Below are 20,267 nucleotides of genomic sequence, written 5' to 3' on the forward strand. Positions count from 1 at the left end.
CCAGCAGTGAATTTTATTATGACAAGCCTGTCAGCGACACTGTAAACTCCATGCTGATCCGCTCCACCACCACCAGTGGTCGTCGATGAATAAATTACCCATCAAAGGACGATTATGTCCAGCAGTTTGTATGGTGGGGGTGATAATAAATGTAAAACAAGTATCATACACTGTTTGCACTGTGTATGATGGAGTATGATATGGTGTAGGTGCTAGGTGGGGAGTGTAATTTTTTCTGCTAATATGTAGAAAGGTTCACACTCTGTTTGATGAAGCACGTGTCGACCAGAATGAAAAATAGTACTCCAATGGATGGTGTGAAAAAAACGAGCCTGCTGGACTTGCCTGGATGCAATACCCGAGCTATGTCGAAGCCTATGCGTTTCTGTAGGCGTGAGTGAAGGCATATTAAGCCCGGCTTGTAAGCTTTCGAGCCATTTGCTTTGTTTTTGTGCCGGTTGGTCCATCAACTCCCCCGCCAGTAACATATGGATGATGTGACGAAGCAGGAAGTGACTGGATGGGGGAATAAGTGATTAATTACCTGTCGCATGTCCGGCTAGCAGATCCCTCGAGGATGAGCCCGGCTTGGTCGCGTTCACGCCGAGCGCACTGACGCGCACGGAAAAGCGGGCGCCCGATTTTTGACGTTTCTCATTAATGCCCTTGTACAGCCACGAGATGGCGCACGGTATCGCGCCGAGATCTCCCGGGGGAGACGTCACCGTGCCGAACATGGTGCGTGATTGACCTGGGGAACATACAGACGGGAAATGGATTATTGTGATTACCTTTGTACGAGCGATGTGCACTTTGTGCAGGTTACATTTGCTTCAGGACATGTTTATTGAGCGTTGAAATGGAGTGAATTTGCCCGCAGATGGCGCTGCTGTGTTGATGTCAAATAGGCGTCAGTTAGGCTCATTATTGTTGAAAGTCTGTTAAAGTCGTCGTTTTAAGTTAAATATCTCTAAAAATTCTGAATTCTGAACCAATATGCAACTGTATAGGAGAAACATTTGGTATTTACAATTCAAATCAAAATACAAACAAAAACCATACGGAAAGGAAGATACATCCATAGCAACGTGACACCACGTCGGTCACATAATTCTCGTCCAGCCGACGTTATCAGCCGCCCTTAGGCTTAGAGGCGACATCTAAGGACACGTGAGAACGAAAAAAAGAGTAAAAAACATACCGAAAACAAGCACGACGCACAAAATGTACGCCCGCCAGCGAAGGGATGTCGCTTTCACCTCAAACTCGCATTCCCAAAAACGAAAACTTGCAAATGCAATAAAAGCGAACAAACAACCATTCCTCCCCAATCCAGTTCGCTGGGTTAGACGGCTGTTCGTTCGATCTATTGGGCCATGTGCTTTTGTTTCCTCTTTTTTCCAGAAGCGATATATTGACATCCCTTTTAAATTTAGCCTACTCCTGCGTGAGGCCGAGGCCACACCGTTATGATGCAGGCAAACGAGGGGGGGTTTTGTTTCATTCGGGTTTGTGTCGCTTTTCTTTTTTCCTGGAGTGAGATGCTGCAAGCGATTTATCTTGTGCAGTGAAAGTGGAATAAATTTTGTTCCGCACACCATTGCGCTTTGTTGCTTTCTTCTGTAGAGACGCAGGAGCAGAATCAAACAAAAAAAAACATGAAAGAAAAAAGGCATTTTTGGGACGCTGTCGCGCTAGCAAGTACAAGTGTAACGGCAGCTGTGACAAAACTTTCGAATTAAAAAGAGAAATAAGCTCCAAGACTGGGCAGGGAGAAACGGGCAAAAATGTTGTACAAAAGAATGCTAGAAGAAGCACGAATAAAAAAAATAAAATAAAACCATCCCGCGAGTGAAACTTTGTGCGGAAGGTTTTTGCATGTTGCATACGCGCACGGACTGTGCCGTTTTTTCCCCATTTGCCTTTAGGGCGAATAAAGGGCTCGTTTGTGGTCCGGTTCGAACGAAAGGCCGTGGCGAGCCAAAGGGGACCCGCATGCCGGTGCAGGGCGTTGCGGGCGGACGTTTGACGAAACTTTGCGATTAAACTTTGTCCACTTTGGAACAATCTCGTTTGACACGGTGGCGGGAAACGGCAAGGGTACAATCATAACAGCACACGGAGACACCATTGCGCAAAGTGTCAACAGTGATGCAGTGAACAGGAGACGACACAGAAGCCTCCCCCGGTTGTAAAGGGTAAGTTTGGTTCACTTTTTTTTTTGCCATCTCGCTTGCCCAAATCTCCACAGTCTACAGAACGGTCTGTGCGTGGTGAAGATTTGAGCGGTGCACTGGGAAACAGATGCACCTGTGGGGATGCACGGACCGATCTTGCCACAGACAGGCAGCACTGTGCCGTCGTGTGCTCGGTACAGATTGGTGCAGCAGTAGCAGATGTTGTATTACTTTGTAATGAAATTGTTAAGCCGTTTACACGTCCACAGTTCACAGACAAGTTGTAAGTAGTTTTGGCTGGAAGGTAAACGGTCGTAAGCGGGATTATCGGGGCGTAAGTTTACACCGGCCTGGTTGGGCATGGGGTCTTGATTGATCGTGCAGCTACTAGTCTTATGTCCACTGTCAGGTGTTGTTTTGAGTGGTAAAATTTTATATCTTCCAGAGAAAAGTACAGAACATAAACAGCAGCACTACTGAAATGCAGCCCCGCAAACACACCTGCTCCTGGGTAGCCGAGGGACAGAAGACATCCATCCGATCCTTCCAGCACGGCTGGTATCACCTCGGAAAGGGCCGTTCCGCAAATATCTTGCTGCAAGTAGACGAACAGAGAGAGAGAGCGAGAGTGAGAGAGTATGAAAATGATTGTTAAAAGCAATGAAATAGATTTGTGTGCTTTAGTTTAGTGCATCACTATCAGAAATCGGTCGGATTATGGCTTTCAGTTTAATCCCTGAAATATTACGAATGCTCCTGGCCGTCGCCTGAAACCGCCGTGTTCAATATTCTCACACCCATTCGGTCGATGCAATCGCCGTTGGAAAGTTTGTCAACCAACACACCCCTTGCTTCCTTCTTCAACCCCTAAATTAACACCGTTAGATCGAGCTCCCGAGCACCTTGCTGCGATGGTTCGAAGGTGTTCGGTTTCACTCCAGCCGGACGGAATATACCCGCTAAAGCCTGTCGATGGCATTTTGTATTAAGATCACGTTTTTCATTAGCCAACTTTTTGTCACCTTCGCTCGTTATTATCATATTTCGGGCTGCGGGCTGCGGGCGGAAGACGATGATAAAGGGCAAACGGTGGTTGGGTCGTTCCGTCGATGTGCAGCAGATTGTAAGCGCGATATGGCGCTTGAAAGCTTGTGAGGAGTTCGGCCGGTCGTCTTCTGAAGTAGGAGGGATTTTTCCGTTGCCAGTCTTGTTACGGGGTGACGAACATGCTGAAGAAAAGACCATATGGTGGCAATTTTCTCCTTTAAGACTGATACTTTAGGTAATTTTCTGCAGATTAAAGTAAATTTTACGATGCGTTGATATCAACGCCCAGATGTATGCAACACACATGGCAGAATCACGCCGATCATTGCCGATAGTATAGTACAACGCCCTTTTTTAGTCTACATTGAAACCCTAAAAAACAACTCCTTGCTATTGATGGTTGCATCAAGAAGGTCATAAAATTTCTGCTTGAAAAACATGACTTATCGATTACATCACCGTACGCCATTCGCCCCTCAGAATCATCCCAATCTCAGGCACGGGAAGCAACCCCAGAAACCATTTTTCGCCCCGAGGCCGAATCGATGCACAAGTTGAACTGTTTTGACAGCGTTAATGGACGGTAACGGCGGCAAAGTGTGCCGAATTCAAACATGGAGCGAATATTTTATGACCCGCACTCGATTACGCTTTAAATAATATCTCAAATCGTACGCATCGCCATCACCCTCACTGGGAACAATCTGGTCGGTCAACTAGCTGCGACAGTGTGTGTGTGTTTGATAAACGCGTCCTCGAGAGAGGGGATTCGCAGTTTTCCCGAAAAAAGGTTTACCTTCGTTTTGCCAGAAATTCTGGGGGAGGAGTGCTTTCGCCTTTCCAGCCTGAGCGAGGGTGAAACCGAACCAGCGTTTCAGGGCCCGTGCAGTTTACAGCCCATTAACTTTGCCGAGGTGTGATCAGTGGGCACATCAATTATGCACCATAAGTAAACCGGTGATGTGGTCATGGACATTCGCCTGGCACATCCAACCGTCCGGTACCCAGTCCTGTGGCCCGGTCAGGACGGGGGTTGACTTGATTGAATATCGTTAAGCATTGGTAAGAACATTAGAGCGATGGGCCGTGTGGGTTTGTAGCGCTGCTCAAATGAGCTGGAAGAGAACAAGCTGTGTTTGGTTGTTACGGCGCAAACATTGGCACAGTTGTGTGCACAAAGTTGGCAGGAGTACGAGGGTTTTTTAGGCGTTTGGATATTAAAAAAAACTTACAGCTTGTTGATGCGATCAATTTCCAAATTTAAGGACTTCTTATTTTGTTGTAACGACATTGAAATGAAGTTAGCATAACTTAAGGAGTTTAATAGTGTGTCGAAGTAATTTTGAAATCATGATGGCATACCTTTAGGCGCATTGTTAGAGACTAAAATTGAATTCCAAACATTTCAAACAGACAATAATCCACAGAGTGGTTCAATGCAATCTTAGCATTCCAATTGCTCAATGTCACTGCTTTGTTGCGCCTGTGTTGCTTCAATCTTGCAAAGGAGTGTACATCAACCGTACCACTCCTTTGTACACGACAACCAGCGAGCACTGCTTGATTAGTTGATTAGATTCCTTCTGTCCGGGTTCTGATAGACTGCACCGATGCACACGACAACTGTTCTGAATCAACCCATGCTACATACCTGCGAATCCTCGGTCGTAAATAATGCATCGAATGCAAACATTTTCGGTGCGGACACCATCGGGCCGCGCTCGGACGGGGCCATCGTTGCGCTGCTGTGCGTCTCGGTCAGCGTCACCTGACGCTTCTTCTTGTCCACGGTCAGGTAGGTGGGCGGAGTGTTGCTCGATGTGGTGGCGGCTGGCACCGACGACTGGTCCTGCTGTTCGCCGGCTTGCTGCCTCGGTGGGTCATCGGACACTCGGAGCATGACTTTGACCTGCGGGAGAGAACGGGAAAGGCACAGAAAAAACAGACACAAATGGAAGTGAGAATGTTGCACAAGGGAAGAGCAAAAGCACTTATGCTGTGCGGGTGTGTGTATGTGAAGGGTGTGCGTGTTCTTTTGGATTTCGGAGGAGCGGGATTAGCCCTTACACTGGCGCATAATAAGAGGGACAATGAGTAGGAAAATTCGAGAGTGAAACGTTGCTTAAGGCAAAAGGGATCGGGTCGGGTTGATGGAGTGGAGTGGGTGTGCTACTTTCTGTATCAAGTAGCTTGGGAAACCGTACCAGCGCTGGCGACGCCTAGCCCAGCCCTTCCCAGCCCTGCATGTGAGCTAACGAATTAAAATGTTATACGATTAATGTCACCTACGAGCAAGTGGGCAAGGAAAGTTCGACCGCCACCCCTAGGGAAGGGTCCAATCGGTGACAGTTTATTTATTTAGAACCATCAGCAGGAGACCTAGCCCGGTCGGGGACTACTGGTCAGCTCGGTGCGAGCATTGCCTTTGCCCGATTGCTTTCTGGGAAATGATTTTACTGCCATATTTTCCCTTTTTTGGTTTGCACACAAAAGGCACAAAAGGGGACAAAGGGCGATAGGCGAGACTAACGTTAAAAAGGGGGCGTTTATACGGACACGGCCATCACACAAATACACACAGGGAGTGCAAAGTGAGTGTGGTTTGGTAATGAAAAATAACCACTTTAGTCGATATTTATGGCCGTGACTGGGTAACCGGTTTTACACCCGCTAAAGAGATAATGTATTTGTCGACGCAGCAAAAGTGTTAGAGTGGTTGTAAGTGGTGCGACAGTTTTTCGGGTCTCGTCGAGAATGAGAATACTATTGGGAAGAACTAGAGAAAAAAGAAATAATAAATATTAAGCGCCTGCAGCTATGCAATTTACCGTATAATTCTTGCACAGGGAGTTGTTTTTATTTAACAAACTGCGTAAATAGATATTATAACTATCGTTAGTTTTTGATTTCGATTTCGTGAAATCTTTAATTTATTTTTGGTTAAAATCTAAAAAGTAAAAATAAAATATAATGAAATAAAATAAAGATTAAAAATTGTGCATACATTTAGGCGAACAACAACTATATTCCAATTTAGATTAAATCCTACAAGATTATGTGTACATTTGTGCTACAGATTGCTACCAGCTGATGTAACCTAACCACACAACAATTACACAACAGCACGAATCACGCCAAACACGCTTCCATCACTGTTGATTCAAAATCTCCTCAACTTTCATTATCGCAAAGCAAATCAGCTGTCTGTGTAGTTGCAATAAAATGTGCCACCAGAGTTCGGAACCCCCACAGAACCCCGACAGCCGCAACATGGCGTGTTGGGTGTAATTATGCATATGCTTTATGATTATGATTTTATAAATACCACCTGACTGATTGTGCCTGCCAGTCAGCCAGCCAGCAAGTGGCGTTGTCATTACCCGCACCAACAAAAGGATGTGTAAGACTGTTCCTTTTTTTTTGGTTTCGTTCATTTCTTCTCTCCACGGTGCAAGGTGTTTAATATGCGCGCGAAAGTCCTATTAAATCTTCCCAACCTTTGGTCCCGTTTATTAGCTGGAAAGCTGGAAGCATGAAATGGTGGATTTTATTTCACTTAATGTGCTTGCGATGGTAGGATTACACGCATAAAAAAACACTACTTCGCTGATCAACTGGCGCCATCGTTAATGTTAGTGAAAGAAAAATCGTTCCACAAACCATTTTATGGGTCTTTGTTTACGGCCGTGTTTATGGTCGTTACGTTTACGAGAGAGTGTTTACATATGAATGGCTATAATTTAATGTCACTCTCTCTCTCTCGCTCGTGATTGTGGGGCGGGCTGAGTGTTTGCGTGTGATACAGGTGATTTGCGGCGAGACGGGAGCGAATCCTGACCCGTATTAAAAACAGTCTCAGCCAGTCTGGATCGATATTTTCACCATGCTTTTGCTTTCCAATGTGGCAGCGGTGGTTTGGCGACTGTCCAAACTTCTGGTGGAATTGTTTTTACTCAATTTCCCCATTGAAAGCAACACGTCTCAATCGATCCTACTAGAACGGCCCCACAAAGAATCGGCTCCGTGGAAGCTAACTAGAAAAAAATGAGTCGTGTCTTAATAAGATAAAACGAGCCCTTTGTTGCTGTTTTCCACTGCCGTTGGCATTGTCGTCGGATTCAAGGGGATGTAACTGGCAATTGATTTACCGAACCGTAAAAATCTATCACCACCAAGCGTTTAGCAAAAAGGCTGTGCTACCGTTGTCATTGCATGATCGGGTGATATTTTTCATGTCATTTGTTTTGCGGACAAGTCTTGCTGAGAGAGAGAGAGAGAGAGAGAGAGAGAGAGAGAGAGAGAGAGAGAGAGAGAGAGAGAGAGAAAAAAGGCTAGACTAAACCGAAGCCTGTCTTGCGTTGGGTGTAACAAGCTGGAAAGATAACTTCCAGGTCGAGTTGAAACAGTCCCGGGTGGAAAATATTGCTCACATCGAACACGTTACTATCTGTTATATGAACAACACTAGACATATTTCCCAACAGACACAGGCACACATTCCATTACAGGGGAAAGGACACGCAGCCACCGCGGCGATCCTGGCTCCCGAAATAGATTGATTTGTCCACACATAATTAACTAAATTCAATTAACTTTGTGGGTTTCCCTTTACTACAGCCGGGGCGAAGGATACGGAACTTCCCTAAAGCCCTAATTCCGATCAATCTTGCCGAACGTTCAAAGACACCCTCCGTTCGAAAAGGGATAGTTATTCGCCTAATAAATGCACTCTCGAAAGGAAATTCCACCCAAAACCGACCCTTCATTCATGCCTCGAAGAGGCCCCTAAAAGCCTAATGTTCCGAACCCCTCGCGTCGAGGCACGCGAACAGCGCCGTAAGTATTATTTTTCCCCACGACTATTAAGACTATGCTGCTGCCTTGTTGCTCTTGGAAGCGTTTGAGTTCATGGATGATTCCTGGAGCTGGGATAGAAGGAAGCAAACACATCGCCCTTCGTGTTTTGCCCCATTCCGTCGGAATTGCTGGAATGCATTTTTCAATGAGGTCATCAATGTGTGGGGTGTTTTTTCCTCTTCTCTTTCTGCTCGCTGCCTGCCGAGATGCCGTTGGGTGAAAATCAATACTGGACGTGGTTGGTGATCGATTAATTAATCGAGATTTGACCCCAGTACAGTGCTAGGGAGCCTTAACCGATGGGAAGGATGGAAGGAATTCGGTTTCATGTAATGAAATTTAATGCGTCAAATTGAGTCAGCTCCCGGGGGTGGTTCGGCTTCGCTGGAATGCGCCTTTGAGCCGTCAGTAAATTCAGTGAGTGTCTGAGATTTTTTATGTTCATTTCCACCCTTACCACTTCATACTAACTCTAGTGAAACTCCTGTTTGCGGGGTTTCTTTTAAGTATTTCTTTTCTGATTCGTTTAGAAAGTTTCCAGTTAACCAAATTGAAGCACTTTCCAGCACAACGGCTTGCGCCAAGGAAAGGAAGTGTTTTTAAAGTTCAACAATACGTTTGGTGAAAGTTCAAAGATTTCTTCTTTTTTTTTGTTGGTCTGTTTGCGTCCCGATTGTGTTTGTGGTAAGACATTCCCGTTTACACCTTTTTCCTTGTCCTTTCCTCTCTATTTTCTTTAACAAAAGTTTCCCAACACACCATAGAGTGTCCTTCTTCACTGTAAAGGGGAAAAGTGTTAGAGCGCTAAAGCAAAGATAAAGCAAAAAAAAAACAAAACTTCCCCACATTGTTTCGCTTTCCTACTAAGGGGGCAAACTTACTGCTCAGTTGTTGCTGGTAAAAGTTTAACTGTGTCTTTATTTGATTTCTTCCCAGCCACAGACGGCCTGTTTCGCTGCTGGCTGGACTTTGTCTTCCAACACGTGGTTTCGAGCGCTGTCGCGTGAGTCGTTGAATAGGAACACTCAAATGTGAGCACCGGCAGGGAAAGCAAAGTTATCACCGGAAAAGGCCAACCAACCACCACAAATTGGAAGTGCAGTGACATTTGGGCAAGCCTTAACAACAACGATCGGGGCAGGAAAAAAGAGAAGCGAAACACTGTGACAGCTTCGGAAAGGAAATGGCCGGCTGTGTACTACAAAAAGGAATAGGAAAATGGGAGGGGAGAGCGGATTTTGGGCGGAGCAGGCAGCAGACAAGGTGTCCTTTCGCTTTGCCAGGACATGTGTGTGTGCACGTCTCTGCACGTGCCACCGTGCCACGTTCTGAACACATTTTGATGGGAGCAAAAGAAATTTAAAGTAATGGATTCTTTCCGTTAGCGTCACCGTGGCAGTTGCGTGTCGTGGTTGTCGCCCCCCTCTCCGAAGAAGAACGGAAACATGATTTGCAGAAAATCGAAACTGCCACAATCTCGACGAGTCCTCCGGGCCAAAGGAAGAAGGACTGCTTCGCAACCCCGAAAACGTTCCTCGGTTGCAGATTTAATTTGATGTTTATTTAATTTGAAATGAGTGGCTCGAACTTTACCGTCACACCTTTGGCTGCTTGGTGTGACGGTATCCCGCTTGCCGCCACGGGGGAATGTTGCCCGTTTCGCAGTTTCGATACATGGTTCGGGAGAGAGTGATTGGAACATTGCGCTGCTGTGTGCGTTGGCTTCAGGTGTGTGTATGTAGCAGTGATTGAGCATTGGGATTCAACGACATATCTTGTATGAGTTGAATAAGCTATTTTAACTGACTGACGTTGCACAGAGAGGCGACTCTCTCTCTTGAACATCCTTTTCGTCTAGAAAAGCTTTTACAAAGTGCAAGCTTTTTTTCTTCATTTAAAAATGTTCGGTGCATTTAGGACCAGAAAACGTTCACGAAAAACTTTACCATTCATAATATTCCTTTCTTGCAGATACTAAGCGACCTTGTTCAGAGCGGAAAGTGAGCTTTTTAAGCTCACAAAAGTTATGCCTGTGGTTGTGAAGTAACTCAAGCAAAAAAAAAAGGAAGGTCTCATTTTACTTTGAATAAACAACGAACATAATTTGAAAACGGAACACTGCTACGACCGAGCGCAGAAAAACCCCGCTTTTGAATATTTAAACATAATGTAAAAACCTCCGACAAAAGCGACACGATTCGCTTTCTTAGAGCATGCTGCTAGGCGTGCTGCACCATCGCCTTGGTCGGAAAAGCAGCCAGATGTTGTAAAAGTTTTGCGGCGAGTTACTTTGCTTAGCTTTGCCGCAGCAGCAGCAGATACGAAACGAACGAATGATGCAATATTTTCCGATCTTTATGAAGCGAACGGTGCACCGCATCAAGGAGATATAGTCTTCCCCTTTTTTTTTAGAAAGGATAACTTTGTCTTTGAAATACACACTCAAATGGAACAAAAGGGCCCAGCATCCCAAAGGAGCAGCTCGAGTTGGGTGCATCGGGTGCACGAATCGACGGCATCCTGCGTGCACGCTCACTTGCTTGCCTGGTGAATGAGTAAGTTTCGTCTATTATTGCTAAAGTGAAATCATAAATAATAATTAAAACACATGGCCAAAGTTCACGTGCTGAAAGCTCGTGCTGTTTAGTTCAGTTCTTCAACCCGCTCCCCTAGAGAGAGAGAGAGTTTCGGCACGGGATCGGACGGGATGATGATGTATGTTGTGTGGTTCTTATGGACGTTTGCCGCTCGAGTTTTGGCATGATAAAGTTGTTTAACACATTGGTTTTTCACTTTATGCACTGTAGTTTCATAATTTATGGCTTGTTTTCGGACGGTGAGGGTGAAAACGAGCTCTATCGCTCGGACACCGCTTGAGTGTAGTCCTGTGAAAAGGTTAACAACATTCGCTTAGTGGCAAACAGTATTAGGAAAATATGTGAATAATTGCTGGCAAAAGAAAGAAAAAGTGAACAAATATTTGTTTTCTAATTGGAAACAATCTTCCGGTTTGTATTAGAGCCATTAGAGACAAAAACGTTCAAAGAAAACTTATTTCAAATCGTGCGATATTTGCTGCAGAAAATACAATCAAAACATGTTGTTTTTAAAGTAAAATTTTCCATTTCTCTTGAAGCTAGTTGTAATCAAATTTCGTGCCGCCGTAAAACGCTCACGCTTGCCGGTAGACGAGCCGCCACCGCAAAATGTTTGCCTTGGGCAACCTCCCGGTATCGATTCGTTCGCAGCGATACGCCACACTGGGTTGGACTCCCCCCACACACACACACAAGTTGATGGAGAGCAAAAAGTTGCGCGTGGAGTTTATTTGTACGGTGGGGAAAGCAAAGAAACGGGGGCTCCAAAATTGTCAACTTTGGAAAAGAGAAGAAAGCCCAACCAAACAGAGCTCCCCGACCGACCGAACAGTGACAGCCACAATAAAGATTTTCCTTGAAAACGCACGACAACCAGTGGAAACCCCCCTAGACGGCGACGGTTTGCCAGGTAAGTAAGAGACGAGGTAGCTTTTGTATAAATTAGCCCGTAGCGATCTTATCAAGAGTATTTCGTACGCTGCAAATTCAAAAGCAGCGTAGGCTCGGCATACCATTCGTGGTTTCGTTGTACCAACAACAGTGAGAGAGAGAGGGAGAGAGTGAGATGGAGTCACTTTTTCGAAGCCGCCCGAGGGCTTGGATCCTTTAATTTGAAATTTAAATATAAATTTTCAGCTTATCTAAACGATGTCAAACGCTGCAGGTCTTGCAGGGCGAGCATCTTCCCTTTTGCTGCTCATTTTGCACCGGACCGGAGGGAGGCGTGGCAGTAAAGACTCTAACGGTGACGGGAAGCACACGATCGGCACACGTTGTTGTGTGGCTAGTGTGAACATTTCGTCCCACCCGGCGCTTGTCGCTGCCTAAAGATGTGTAAACAATCGGATTTACCTGCTGTGTGCTGTGTTTTCGATGCCGTGACCAGGATCCAATAGACGCCTAAATGTATGCAATACAGGCTAGACAGCAGGGCTTATTGACTATGCTTGCCCGGTTGAATAAAGAGCGGAAACAAGAAGTGAATAGGTAAATTTACAATCCTTCTTACTGGATGCTAGCAAACCGCGGAAACAGCACCCCTGAACACACACCGTTCGCGTAACGTTATGCACTCTGGCGCGAGAGGGCAAGGCTGGGATCGAAATTTCACGGTGAATTTACTCCCAGCCCTCAGTGGAGGTAGAGCACGCCTCACTCGCGTTCTATTTTTGCCCGAAAAGCCATTTTATTCCCATGCCTTCCCATGCAATAGGTCAGGGTGAAACGGGTGTGCTTCCTAAAAAAAGCGGAAAAGCATGGTTGGTGCATTGAAAATATATGCAAAAGGAAGCACCGGCGGGCTGGAATCGATTTTGGGGTAAGATAAATTCTCCTACACACGCACACATTCACCCGATAAAATATATGCGACCAGACAACGGGATGCCTTCGGGTAAGTAATAGGAAGCGAGAAATACCTTTCAGCTTACCGTTGAGAATGTCTTCTTGCAGGGTTCGGCTGAGCTGCTGGGAAGTGTTTGAAAAGGACCGCCCCAGCTAAAAGAGAACCTAAATGCCGCAGAACGTCTCCTCTGACTCTGCGTCCGCACCCTGCCCATCGGAAGACTCACGTGTGCCCTGATGCGTGTGTAACAGGATAATGGAACCAGGCACAATCGAGATCTGTTAGATGGCTGCTATTTCCCATGCTGCGGCAGGCTGAATCATCTGTTTTTCGGGCGCTTCGCTCGGCACCCGTTCAGAAAAACACAGGATAAGAATCTGCCTACTGCTGCATGCATGTGGGAGCGCCATCGTATCCGTTGCACTGTTGACGGGTGGGTATGGTCGGAAGCTCTGGGAAAATCCTAAAAATAATCAATGGGTGCGCCTTTCGGTTTGGTGAAACAGTACCGAACTACCTTCATCTTGAGCAAGGTTGAGTTAGGTAAGTCTCGTGGCAGTAATCGACTGGTGGGGGGGGGAATGAGAGTCGACTTGAAAAATGTGATGAAATCAGATCGTTGAACCAAGCCGTATGGGAACATCAGCATCATTCGCATGAATTTTGCATAATCGTCGAAATTTTGATGAGTTTTATGCGTACCGTGGAGCAATTCCTCCGGTGACGCTGGGTTCCGTATACACTCAGCACCGCACTTGTTTGTGGTGAGCGGGGAATAAAGAATGCTAATGATCCAAATCGATGAATAAATGAAAAGGAGAATTGAACCATTTGTTCACCAACTTCACTAAAGAAGATAATCGTGCATGAAACTCGTCCGGTTAGGGGTTAGCGGCAGCTGAGATGAGCATTCTTGCAGAAAGGGGGGGGCACCTTAAGTCGCAAAACTTTACCTTTCCACAGTCGAGGCTGATTTAATGAAGAATGCCGCCCCGCCCTTAAGATTCGAGCATAGTTTTGAAGCATTTTGTATTTATATTCTTGAATCGGAAAAATCTTCCATAGAACTTGAAAACTTTGAAGGATTTTTGTCTTGAAAGTTTATCATTTGGCCGTGCCGGGTAGGTCGCTACTTGAGGCACGTTCTAGTAAGTCGGGTATACTCTTCCGGGGATGCTGAACCAAAAGGGAAGCGCATGGAAGGATAAAGAAAAGGTATTCACTGCTTTCGGGTGCGTCCTTGATGAGATGAGCAAGGTAAAACCGTACCTCGCACGGGCTGGGAAATGGAAAAAGGATGCAACCGTAGTTTCGAGTTGATGGTTGAATATTTTGTTAGGATCAGAGTTGAATTTGTACAACTGGAAAAGGGATAGCAATAGAGCGTAGTTTTGAGCTTGGGCGGAATAACTCAGGTGAGTATATTGTAGAAAGAGCCGTATGAACTGTTTAAAACGTATTATTGCATAAATTTAGGCGGTTTAAAATAATGTTGACTAAATTTCAGTGAAAACTCCTAAAAGTATGCAATATTTATACAAAATATATTTCTTAAGGAACGTTTTAAACTTGTTAAATCCCTACAACAGCATTTCAAAAGTAAATCATTCTAGGCCTGATAAAGGTACCTTTTTTCTTTTATAGCAGCTGGATTAGATTTTGATGAAAGGGTTTTTCGTCCGGGAACGGTCTGCGGAAACTTTCCTACTCAAAACGTTCCTAATGATAAACCTGTATAAACATTAAGAAGAAACAAACCCACTCGGCTGGACTGAGCTAGCCAATCAAATGTGCTAAAAGGACCGACCACCACCGACCCAGTTGCTTAATGTTTCGTAAACAAGTACACGAACTGGTGCTGGACGGACGATGATGATGATTTGCAGGAAAAGTCCGTCATCCAAGATAATGAATTTTTAAATTCTGACCCGCACCGTGTTCAAGGGGGAGTGGTGCGAGATTGTTTCCAAACCGTACCGAGCCCCAGTGCCGCAAAACGCAAAACGTCACATTTGACGTGCAGTAATCCCAGGAAAGCGTTTGAGTCTTGAAACGTTGAATTTTCCTCCCAGTTAGTGGAAGTTGGAGCTATCGTCGGGTGAGTTTTCAGCTTCAAACTTTTGCTTTCCCGTCGTTCGGTGGTGGGCCCTCGCTGTGTGCGTCATCATCGCCCTCCGATGACTTGTGCGGTGTCGTACCCAACCCCTGGTAACGCTGGTTCGATGGAAAATGCGACGGAATTAGTAAGTGCTCAAGTTTAATTAAGCAAATACACTGGCCAGGATTTATTGTGTTCATGATGCATGACGTGAATAGTCGTAAAATTTTATATTTCTCCCCGCACACGACGCGTCCATCCCATCCTGGAGTGGTGTTGTTGTTTTGTGTCCAGAGCTCCTGCAGGACTAGATACAACAGTGTAAAAGAGTGGGCAGCCTGTTAGCCGGTGGAAGGAGCCGCCCCTAGCACACACAAATATGGCCATAAATTATTTCTAATTAATTTCCCTTTTCCGGTGGGGGCAATTTTTCGGGACGCGGCAGCGAACCTTTGCGGTGGGCAAAAGAGCACTGCGTTGCTCGCACTGCGTACTGTGTCACGCGGTTGACAGGATTGTACACTGTGCCCACACTCCTCCGACGGTTGGAATGTAGCAGCAAATTCAAAAACCCCGAAATTGAATTGGAAAACTTTTCGCTCCTGCTGGTGGTGATGGCGGTGGCGGATGATAATCACAGAAAGCATCCGGTGGGGCGAATAGGGAATTATTGCTGTTAAGTAAGGAATTACGCTCAAGACACCTTCACCTGCGAGGAGACAAGTTCGTCTTGAATTGTTTTGCACTCTGTCTTCTGTCTTGTGAAAACGCAAACTCTCAACCGGTGAAATAATACCCAGCCCGGCAAAAGGAATGACGCGTACGCGTACAGTCAAAAACGCATGAAATCTGTCCAAAGATTTCGTCGTTTCACCACCCCAACGACTGCGAAGAATGCCCCGGCACGGTGTCTTATCGTCGATCTGTTTGCACTCAATTACGGGAATAAATAGTGCTTGAGAATGTAAACAGTGTCATATCTAATTGTCTGAGAGCTGGGAAGCTGACGTTCATATGTCGCACTCAACCCCGCGGTGGCGTGAGATTGGGAGTGAAGTTTTTGACTGCTTAAGACGCTGCTGCTTCTGTCTTGCCACTGGCTGACATGAAGAACAACAAGGCGTGGTGTGAGACATTTGAATAATCCTGCGCCTGAGTTTGTGGAACGAATCTTATGGCAGCTTTGGTGGTGGATTTGCATACGTTTTGTGGAGGGTGACTAACACTAACAATGTGCCTAAGCGTGCGTCATTTTTCCGAGTGGTTGCTACAGAATACGATAGTTGTTGAAGGAGCGTCAACGTTGTTGAGAGAAGTATTGCAAAAAATCTTATGATGATTAGAACAGTAAGCAAATATGTTTAACAAGAAAAGTAAGTGGCTTTGATTAAGATAACTATTAAGGTATTGAATCTAGTCTAATAAGCCTTAAAAGAACACGATATTGCATAGCTTTAAGCGTTAAAAAATGGCAATAGTGCTATTATTTCAATACAATGGTTTGAAACCCCTCTCTCTTGCAGAGGTATTTTTCGTTAATAGCAAACGTTAACAGCGCAATTGTAGCGATTGAGCACAATTTGCGCTCTTGAAAACTTTTTGAATAGTTTTGCAAAGAGACTAACCGCACTCAGACCGAAGACAGTGATACCTTAACTGTACGTACCGCTACGCCAGACAACATTTCACACAGCACATATTTGCACTCACTTGTGGGCAACACGGCACCGTTTTCAGCCCGCCGGCCACACTTTGCCACACAAAACACATACACACACATACATTGCGCACGAAGAAAGTGATATACGAATCCATTCATGCACACCACCATTCGGCGAACCAATTCGCTTCCAGCAGCGGCGGTGCAAATGCTACTTTCCCAAAGTGTCATCGTTATCTCGCTCGCGGGACGAGCGCACGCGGAACGGTAAGAGAAGTGCAAAGTCGAGAGACTTTTCGCCTCCATTTAATTCCCGACTTTCGCAGTCGCTTGACAACACACCGTCCCCCGTGCAGCGTATCGTACACAAAAACACATTTGTCCTCGGTGGCGTATAAATGTTGACGGGAGCGAGTGAGCAACCAGAGCGGGTACACCGACCATGCGGCTTTGGCTTTGGCTTGCCACCAGCGGAAGGAAAACAGCGAAAATGTCCTCCCATTGCAACGACACGGTACATTCGCGCAGGAAAAGCTTACCGTCGTCGCTGACACACACACACGGGAACACACTAAATCCGCACTTTCGCATTCCGTTTGTGCTCGGGAGTTTATGCTCAACGGGTTTCGCCATCTTTCGCTTCACCCCGTCGCGCGATGGGACACGGTACCGAACGAACGCGCCGGGAAGGTTCTGCTTCTTTCCATCGATTTCCAACCGGTCGGATTAAGTGTGACAATTGGAATAATGTACGTCGTCAATCAGCTCGGATACTCAACCGTGGTGAAACCGCTAGCTGGCAAGGCAACAACAGTAGCGCAAACGGAGTAAGTGGTTCCGTGCGGGGAGCGGAGTGGAGCAGGAAAATTGTTCGGAAAATGTCACACGTGTGTGTGTGTGTCTCTCGGTGCTCAATTTCGGTGGCTGTCATTTTGATGGGGACTAAAAAGCGTATCGGGTTTGGGTGAGTGCGTTGTTTTGTTATCGGGAGAAAGCAAAAGTTTTTCCTCTCCCCAGCTACCTCTTCTTCTTCCACCTTCTCAGCGGCATGGAGAGCGATTCGCGGAAAGTGGATGCGTATTATCGTGTTAGGTATAAAGTGGCTCACAAGTGTTTTGAGAAGAAGAAAAAAGAAGCTAAACTCAAGTTAGCAAATGTTTGTGACAGGTAGAATGCATCACTTTAAAACAAAGCATAACAAAAGCATTGTTTGAAAACGGTAGCAGAATAGTTAAGCAATTCAATGAATAAATCGAAAAAAGGTGATTATGTCTTGCGTATTGCATAGCTTTAGGCGTTTAACTCAACAAATGGGGAACATGCAAGTTTTCCACAAAAAAGCATGTGTGACTGAGCAAAACGGTAATCACATAATCCATTTACACTTCTGTTAGCCAATTCAGCAATAAACGTGGTTTAGTCAATAAACATTAAGCTCGTGTAATCTAACCATTTCAGATAATTATCATCGACTGTTTACAAACCCGCCCAGCGTTCGTGTTGCGAAACCCAAAATCCTATTAATAATGGCTAATTTTCCCCCCCAAATATGTTGACATAAGCGCACAAATAAGCGCAATTATATTTACACGTCGTGCCAAAAAGCAAAGAGTCCACAAGGCACAAAAAATCGCTCACCACAGTGTTTGCGAATCCTTTTGTTTTGCTTAGGCTAGCGTTCGCCAGCGGTTCGGTGGTTTACTGACTGCCCAAAACACTGCTACGACCAACACGCCAGCTGGTCCCGCGAGACCAGCACGCGCTTTCTTTGGACTTTCGGGTATGAATTAAACATTTCACGCTTTGGCGTATTTGCGTGTGGCCCACCGAGCCCACGGTGCGCGAGAGTCTTCGCCGGGTTCTGCTGGCCAACAGCGCCACCGGAAGGAGGAGTCTAATTTATTCACCGACAAGCAGACTTTTCACATTATGATTAATTGGGACACATTACGGTTTTATGCTAATGACTTCGTTAGGCTCTTCTCGCACTCCACCACCGGTGAACATACTGCGGCAGTCGGTGGGTCGTTTGGTGTGGGCTCTCTCTCTGCAGTAGCCACGCCAGCACCTTAAGGCCCCGCAGTACGTATACGTACCGTGTCCGTATCGTCCCGGTTCCTGGCTAATGATATTGATAATGTTCACTCGGAAGGACCTCCAACAAGGAGGACCTCTCGAACTGGTGGGCACGGTTATTATAGCCGTTGTTGGTAACTTCTCGGCGAGCAGATTACTAACTGCCAAGGAACGTACACAAGCAATCTTACACAACGCCGGCAAAGGCGGGATAAAGGATGCCAGTTAATGAAATCATAACGGGAATATGAAATGAGATTATTAATTTAAAACAATGCGGGATTAGAACATTAGTGGCAATGAGCAGCCGGGAGAAGCGCCCGGGAAGTAGCGCGCACCATCGAAGCAGATTAAAAGATTGTTGGCGATTAAAGCTTGCACGACCGCCGGCCTCGTACGGTGTCTTTCGTGTTCCCGGCGTTCCTGTGTCCTGTTCCACTGGTTCTTTGGGAGCTTGTTGGGTGGGTTTCGTTGTGTGAATGTGAGTATGGGGAATGCGCTTCTCAGCCGTGGATTAAAATGTGCTCAGCTGTAAGTGATAGGATTATGGCATTCGCACGGGATGGTTTGGGACACGGAAAAGACAATGGTGTATAATGGTTGTCCCGGGGATTTCGGTTGCGCCAACACATCCCACCACTGTTCTATGTCTCGGGGACATTATCACGATACACGGAATGGCTAATTGAGCCGGGGGAGGCCGGTAGTCCATTTTGAGCAGTGCAAAGATGTTTGTGTCAATGTTGTTGTGTATGGTTTGTGGAGGTAAAGTAAAGCTGAAGAAGGATGCGAAAGGCTTATCTTAAAGCTAGTAAATGAATTATAAAGCACAGCACGTTGTCAGTCATGGTAGTTTTGGGTGAAAATTGTTTTAACGGTCAAGAGAATATGATTTTCACGTGGTTTATTCAATGTGAATTAAATCTCTTTTATTAAGAAATGATAATAAAAAAAAATGATTACTTACATTTGTTAAATTCATATCTGATAAGAATTGAGTCATTAAAATCAATTTAAAAGAAACTTTCACACTAATTACAGTTGCAGCTAATCCAGCTCAGCTCATCAGGTCTAACTTCTAATGCAAATATTTGTCACATAAAACGATACAACAACTTTTCCCCCCAGAGCACTTGCATTTGAATCGTCGCTTTAGCTGATTATTTCATTCAATTAGCAAAACTTCTCATGGCAATTAGCAAACACAACTGCATCGTCGAGTGCGGCACAAAACCCATCAAGCTCGTTAGTTTGCTTACATCGCTGCACTTTCCCGCTGGCCCGAAAGCTCACACGGTACGATGGTCGGAGCAGCGGAGTAAAAGCATAAAACTATCAAGACACGGAATCGTAACCGTACAACAAAGCATGTTATCAAACTCCTAATTGTCCATCCCGAAACGGGGCTGTGGGAAGAAAAAGGGACTAGACAAGGACCAGGCAGGAATCAAACGAGAGGCGGAGCAAGAAAAAAAAGCACACGCCCTTAAAGCTTCAATCCTATTATGACTTCGACTCCAAACGACTCCAAAACCACATCATCAAAGCTTCTCGAGCTACCAGGAGTAGTGCAGGGCTGCTGGTGCATACTATCCATGCACGCACAACCGGCACACAATGCTCGTGCTGTTTCCATTTGCCAGAGCTCGTTAGCAGACAAACAAACCTCCAAACACATCCCCGAACATCGGTTCTTTGTGGGTGTATGCACTAAGGGAGAATGGTTCCACCACACAGAAAGTGCAGAAAGTTCGTCCCGGGGCCCGGCGGAGATAAATGAGCCAACTTCATTTGATCACGTTCTTTTGCATCTTACCCGGCCACACTGTTCTCCCGTGCAATCCTATACGCCTCGGCAGTGACAACTTTGGCCCCATAATTGTTGGACGATGTTTGCTTTCCTCTGTCA

At 45.7% G+C, this 20,267-nt stretch overlaps 1 protein-coding gene across 1 annotated transcript in view; it reads right to left on the reverse strand.

Annotated features, from left to right (window-relative positions):
* Positions 1 to 20,267, reverse strand: part of LOC120900346 (kinesin-like protein CG14535) — a 125,433-nt gene that overhangs the window by 16,757 nt on the left and 88,409 nt on the right. Inside the window, exons 7-9 of the mRNA XM_040307209.1 lie at positions 4,876 to 5,133; positions 2,679 to 2,772; positions 545 to 751 (exon numbers count right to left, since the gene is read on the reverse strand). Coding sequence (XP_040163143.1) covers positions 545 to 751; positions 2,679 to 2,772; positions 4,876 to 5,133 — 559 coding nt within the window. The remainder of the gene's footprint in view (positions 1 to 544; positions 752 to 2,678; positions 2,773 to 4,875; positions 5,134 to 20,267) is intronic.

This window comes from Anopheles arabiensis, chromosome 3 (genome assembly GCF_016920715.1).
Source record: "Anopheles arabiensis isolate DONGOLA chromosome 3, AaraD3, whole genome shotgun sequence".
Classification (NCBI taxonomy): domain Eukaryota; kingdom Metazoa; phylum Arthropoda; class Insecta; order Diptera; family Culicidae; genus Anopheles; species Anopheles arabiensis.